Source organism: Fukomys damarensis, unplaced genomic scaffold (assembly GCF_012274545.1).
Source record: "Fukomys damarensis isolate Sample0158 unplaced genomic scaffold, DMR_v1.0_HiC HiC_scaffold_7, whole genome shotgun sequence".
NCBI lineage: Eukaryota > Metazoa > Chordata > Mammalia > Rodentia > Bathyergidae > Fukomys > Fukomys damarensis.
Genome location: NW_022900919.1, coordinates 42,593,639 through 42,599,865, shown reverse-complemented (window position 1 = coordinate 42,599,865; position 6,227 = coordinate 42,593,639). Strand labels below are relative to the sequence as shown.

General features: G+C 48.2%; 1 protein-coding gene across 2 annotated transcripts in view; it reads left to right on the top strand.

Annotated features, from left to right (window-relative positions):
* Positions 1–4,659, top strand: part of Itpa (inosine triphosphatase) — a 15,700-nt gene extending 11,041 nt beyond the window's left edge. For both annotated transcript variants that reach the window (XM_010611003.3, XM_010611002.3), the window contains 2 exons: positions 2,808–2,884; positions 4,431–4,659. In XM_010611003.3, coding sequence (XP_010609305.1) covers positions 2,808–2,884; positions 4,431–4,569 — 216 coding nt within the window. In that variant the 3' untranslated portion in view covers positions 4,570–4,659. The remainder of the gene's footprint in view (positions 1–2,807; positions 2,885–4,430) is intronic.
* Positions 4,660–6,227: the final 1,568 nt, after the last annotated feature.

Genomic DNA, 6,227 nt, shown 5'->3' with positions numbered 1-6,227 from the left:
TATTATTATTATTATTATTATTATTATTATTATTATTATTTTATTGCTTTTTGGTGATGGTGTTGGAGATCAAGCCCAAGGTCTTATAATGTTAATCAAGCGCTTTACCACTGAGCTATACCTACACCTAGTATTTTAATTTTTCACCCAAGCTCATTCGTTTCCCAGTTACCATTCAGCACACCCTGTTAGGCCCTCAGAATTGGCTGCTTTTCTCAGGGACCAGACCTTCCCAGCTGCTTCGCTTCTGGACTGTCACTGCTCAGTTCTTCCTACCAGAGTCAAATCCAGTGTTCCTCTGGGGACTCTGCACAGATATTTCATGTTACTCTGCCTGGTTAAATTTTTTTAATGGTGGTTAAAAAAAATACTACAAAATTTACCATCTTCACCATTTTTATATGTGCCGTACAGTAGTGCTCAGAATATTTTTAAGAAAGGGCCAGGAATTTAGCTTAGTGGTTCCACCTCCTGCCTTGCTTGCACAGGGACCTGAGTTTGATCCCCAGTACCAAAAAAAAAAAAAAAGAGAGAGGGAGAAAGAGAATATTCACACTTTTGGACAGTAGATCTCCCGAATATTTTGATTTTGAAAAATCTGAAACTACCCATTGAACAACTTTCCTTTCCTCCCTGCGTCCAGCCTCTAGCAACCACCATTCTGATTCTCCTTCTGAGGGTTTCACTGCTTCAGATCCTACATAAAAGTAGAGTAACACAATATGTGTCTTTTTGCGACTGGTTTATTCCACTTTGCATAATGTTCTCAAGCTCCATCCATATTGTAACACAATAGTTTCCTGTGATTTTAAGGCTCAAGAATATTCTGTTGTATGCATAGAATATATTTGTTTATTATCTGTCAATGACCTTTAGATTGCTTCCACCTCTTGGCCATAATATACAACCACAGTCAAGATTTTTTTTTTTTTGGTACCGGGGATTGAACTCGGGTCCTTGCGCTTGCAAGGCAGGCCACCAAACCGCTGAGCTAAATCCCAGCCCCTTTTTTTTTCATTTTTTGAGGACAGATATCCAGGAGCAGGGTTGCCAGGTCATGTTGCCTGGTTAAATTGTTGAAGATTACTTGTAGTTGTTTACTGCTTTCCCAGAAATGCCCACTTAGCTCTGGAGTGACTGCAGCCTCCCTGTGACAGCACCTGTGTCACTGGGCCCCTACCGTGCCCTGTTGTCCCAGCTCTTGTGCTTGCCCTGGTTGTATGCCAGTCCCCATCCCCTCTGAGGTGGCCTTGTTTGTTCATCTTGTCCTTTTTTCACCTGGGTACTCATTGGCCACACTGGCACACTGGACACATTGTCCTTTCAGCAGCTCACACATGCCACACCCTGCCCATTTCAGAATCTTCACACCAGCTGCAACTAGTGTCTGAAATGTTCTTGCTGCATCCCTGTACGTGGCCAGAGTCACTGGGCTCCCTGACTAAGTCAGCCTGAAGGCATTGTGTCTTGCAGTCCTGGAGCACAGCACCTGTGGTCCCCTTTAAGGAACTTTGTGTTTGGCGATCATTAATTTGTTTACCAGTGTCATGTCTGCTGGGCTCTGACATCCATTGTAGGAGGAGCAGGCTAGGTTTGCTGGGACTTTAGGGCTGAGAACACTACCTGGCCCACTGTCGTCGCTCAGAAAACATTTGTCGAATGAGTGAGGCTCAGAGTAGTTTAGAAACTACCTGTGGTCACACAGCTCCCTACTAGCAGAAGTGGAATGTGCTTTTGGCTCTGCATGACTTGGCCATTGTCCACCACCACTCTTGGAGTTGTTTTGTCTTTTGGTTTGGTTTTGGTTTTGGTTTTTGAGACAGTCTCTTGCTATGTAGTTCAGGCTGGGCTTGAACTCACTGTGTAGCCCAATGTTGGCTGTGAGCTCAAGGTAATCCTCCTGCCTCAGCCTCCTGAGTGCTGATATTACATGCATGTGCCACCACGTATGGCCCCACCCTTGTGTTTTGAAGAGTAGTGTAAGCATAGGGCTTATTCATGGAATTCTGGGCCCTTACACCCTGTTAAGAGAAAATGTTTTCTGTCACTTTTTCAAAGTCAGGTCATTTTTCTTGAGTGAGGTCACAGTTTGTCAGATATCATTAAAGAGGGAGGGTGCCCTAGAGGTTTTGGTGGACCAATCAAGTTCATAGTCGGTTCCTCCCTGTATGTCCTGAATTTTTTTGGCAGGGGGGATTGAATCCAAGACCTTAACCCTGAGCTACAGCCCCAGTCCTTTTTAATTTTTTAAAATTTTGAGACAGGGTTTCACTAGGTTGCTAAATTACCCAGGCTGTGCTTGGACTTTTTTTTTGTTTGTTTGTTTTTTTGAGACAATGTTTCACTAGTTCAGGATAGCCTCAAACTCACAATGTAGCCCAGGCTGGCCTCGAACTCACAGTGATACTCCTGCCTCAGCCTCCCACGTGCTAGGATTACAGATGTGCTCCACCATGCCTGGCTTCTGTGCTTGGGCCTTTTTTTTTTTTTGTCGGGGTTGGGGGTGGGGGTACCAGGGATCGAACTTGCCCTTGCGTTTGCGAGGCAGATGTCAGAACCACTGAGCTAAATCCCTGGCCCTGTGTTTGGACTTTTGATTCTCCTGCTTCACTGTCCCAGAGTTCTGGGATTATAGGCATGCACACAGTGCCCAGCCCTGCTCTGTATTTTGCTTATATGTTCAGCAAACACCTGTAAGCCCTATGAATTCCTTCAACTATCCAATTTAATCAAACTCACAGACTAGCCTTAACTCAAACCACCCTCCTAGTGCCCAGTCATGTACCTGTCCCCCTTTCCTGTGGCAGGGCCAGATTGTAGCTCCCCGAGGCTGCCAGGACTTCGGCTGGGACCCCTGCTTTCAGCCTGATGGATACAAACAGACGTAAGGAACCCCAATTTTTTCCCTGGGGCATGGGTTGGATGGGTGTCTTGCCCTAGAATGGGTACATGGATATGGGTGGGGTGGGTTCCAAGGGTGCCGTTTTCAGCTCTGCTGGGTGCACTCAGGAATCTGGGTGAGTCTGTCCATGGCAGGTGGAGCTGGGCATCCTGGGCTCTGGCTGTAGCTCCCCTCAGACCAGCAATGTAAGCAGTGACTTCCCCCTGGCCTTGGCTTATCAGCATGTACAAATCCAACAGTTTTGGGAGATGATTCTCTGACCCGTTTTATCAACTTTGGCAAATTGTTCATACTTTTGTGGCCTCTAGTGGGTACCTTCCACCTCACAGTACTGGGTATTCTCAGAACTTCATGATTAACCCCTCTTGTTTATGTGAGTCAGGCTTCTTGGCTGGAGAGACCCCTAAGAACCATAGCCCAGGGCCTCACAGTAGCCATACAGGGCAGAAGACATTGTGAAACAGCACTGTCCAGCGCCGGGGATTTGGCTCAGTGGTTCTGCCACCTGCGTCACAAGCTCAAGGGTCCAAGTTTGATCCCCAGTACTGGAAAAAAAGTGCTGGGGATTTAGCTCAGTGGTTCCACCTCCTGCCTCACAAGCACAAGGACCCAAGTTTGGTCCCCGGTACCAAAAAAAGAAACAAAACAAAATAGCACTGTCCAGGAATGATCTTCAGTGACACTTAAAAATGCTTTCTTGCTGCGTATGGTGGTGCACACCTGTAATCCCAGCACTTGAGATGCTGAGGCAGGAGTATCACCATGAGTTCGGCACCAGCCAGGGCACATAGTGAGTTCAAGGCCAGCCTGAACTACACAGTAAGACTCTGTCTCAAGAAAAGAGAAAAAAAGAAGCGTTCTTCCTGTGTGGTCATGGCACCCAAATGGAACTAGCCAAGGAACAGAGTTCATTTTTATTTGGTGTGATGAACTTAACAGCATTATGGGACAGTGGCTACTGTATTGGACTGTGAGGGTGTGAACCCCAGGTGGGATGGACTGTCACCTCACTAGAGTTCTGGCATGGAGATTGGGCTCTTGGGCAGCTGTCGGCCAGTGCCCCCCAACCCCTGTGCATTAGAAGAGGCTGCTGTGTTTGCTGCCAGGCCTCAGTGCTTCCTGTCCGCAGATGACAAAGGTGAACAAACACGTGGTTCATCCCGGTCCCCAGCTTCCCTTAACTTTTGAAGGTGGTGCAGCAGGTTTTGCTATCCCTTGGTGCTTATTCATATATTTTCTATCTAAAGATGAATTTTATTTGTTCGTTTGTTTGTTTTGGTACCAGGGATTGAACTCGGGACCTTGTACTTGTGAGGCAGGCAGCAGAATCACTGAGCTAAATCTCCAGCCCTAAAGATGAATTTTAAGTTGTCAAAATTAAAAAAAAAAATTAAATAGTTGCCTAGAGCCCATGGCCCCTACACTTCTTTCCTGAGGCCCCTGAGCTTTGGCTGTAGGACTGGGCTGGAGTACACATCCTCCTGGGATCTGGGACCCCTGTTCTGAGATGCTGGTGTGACCCCCTCAGGTATGCTGAGATGCCCAAGGCAGAGAAGAATGCCATCTCCCATCGCTTCCGGGCCCTGCTTGAGCTGCAGCAGTACTTTGGCAGCCTGACTCCTGGGAATGGAGAAGATGCCTCAGGCCGGGGATCTGGAGAAAGCTAGCTGGGAGCTTCTCCGGTCAGGTTGACACCTCAGTGCCTCCATCAGCCATTCACTGGGGTGTGGAGGCAGCTTTTCCAGAGCCTCGAAGAGCCCATGGCTTCGTTCACAGACACTCTGGGCAGGCTGACACCAGTCTTGTCCTTGGGGATTCAGTGATTACTCCTAGAATCTCTAGGTCTGGATCCTGAGAGGACCTTAAGTGATAAAACCAGTCTTGGAGCTGGGCATTGTGGTGCACACCTGTAATCCCAGCACTAGGGAGGCTGAGGCAGGAGGACTGCTGCAAGTGCAAGGCCAGCCTGAATTACACATTAAGACCCTGTTTCCCCTCCAAAAAAAAGACAGGATTGAAGGTTTGGGGAAGAACTGGGTAAACAGCCTTAGATGTTTTTAAAATACAGCAAGTAAAAATTCCGGAAGGAACTTGTTTCCAAAATAAACTGGATGTTAGCTTTGAACCTTGCCTCAGGCTGCTGTCTGTCCGCTTTGGGTGGGGGTGAGGTGGGAGGATGGGACAAGGGCAGTGCTATCTATGTCAAGGGTGTTCGCTTGCCCTTGCTGGCTGACGTATTACATCCATGCTGAATGCTTTCCTCTCGTTCTCCAAGTCCTCTTTCTGTGCTAGCTTTGCACTTAACCTTCAGGTGATGCTACCACCTTACTTGCTACTGGCCTTTGTGGCCTTTGCTGGATGGGGGTTGCATTACTAAAGAAAGGCCATTCTCTGGTAAGGAAGGGTGCACAACCCCATGGACATTGAGAAAAATGGATCAGGACGGAAGACAGGTTAGGGCAGGGGCCTCTCATGCTGCTGCCACTCCCAAGCTGACCTTTATGCTCCCAGGCAGCTCTGAGGAGTCCTTGCTCTCAGTCTTGGTGAAGTGACGCTTGGCTTCAGCCCTCCTCAGAATGGTCTTCCCTCACCCAGGGCATTGCATTAAGGACAGAACATGATTCCTTTGCTCTCCTCTTGCCTGCCTGGCCCAACTGGGTGGCTCCCCAGGAAGTGCCCGCACCAGCCCAGCCTCCTGAGTGGTCTTGCTGGGAGCATGAGGTCTGCCTGCTCTCTGCCTGTCTCTGGAGATGGCCCCACTTGCAGAGAATGAATGGCCAGACCGCTGAGGAAGGGCCCTCCAAACAGTCATGTGCCAGGTGGATAGAGTGGGCACACGGGTCTTGGGGCAGCTGTGTTTACAGCTTGGCTTCTTTCTGAGCTCTGTCTTGGGTGCATACTGCGTCTTTGCAGCCCCCCTGAGCTAAACCCTGGCCCGTCTCCTCTTTTGACTTTCACTACCCATCTCTCACCTCCACCCCTATGTTAGAGCAAAATTACACCCATCTCCCTGCTCTGCATCTGAACAGAAGACCCTAGGGCCCTTTTTTCTTTCTTTTTTTTTTGGTACCAGAATTAAACTCAGGATCTCCTGCTTGCCAGGCAGGCGCAGCACCCCTGAGCTACATCCCTGGCCCTAGGGCCCTACCTTTCACTGTAGTACAAGCCTCTGACTTTTGCCAGTCCATCCAGGGTAAAGTGATACCTCTTCCTTTATCTGATTATGAAGGTATTTGTTTTTTGTGTCTTTTTTTTTTTAAGCATATGTTGCAAAACATAACAGATATGTTCATTGCAGGGTGATTTTTGCCTTTGTCTTTTGCGG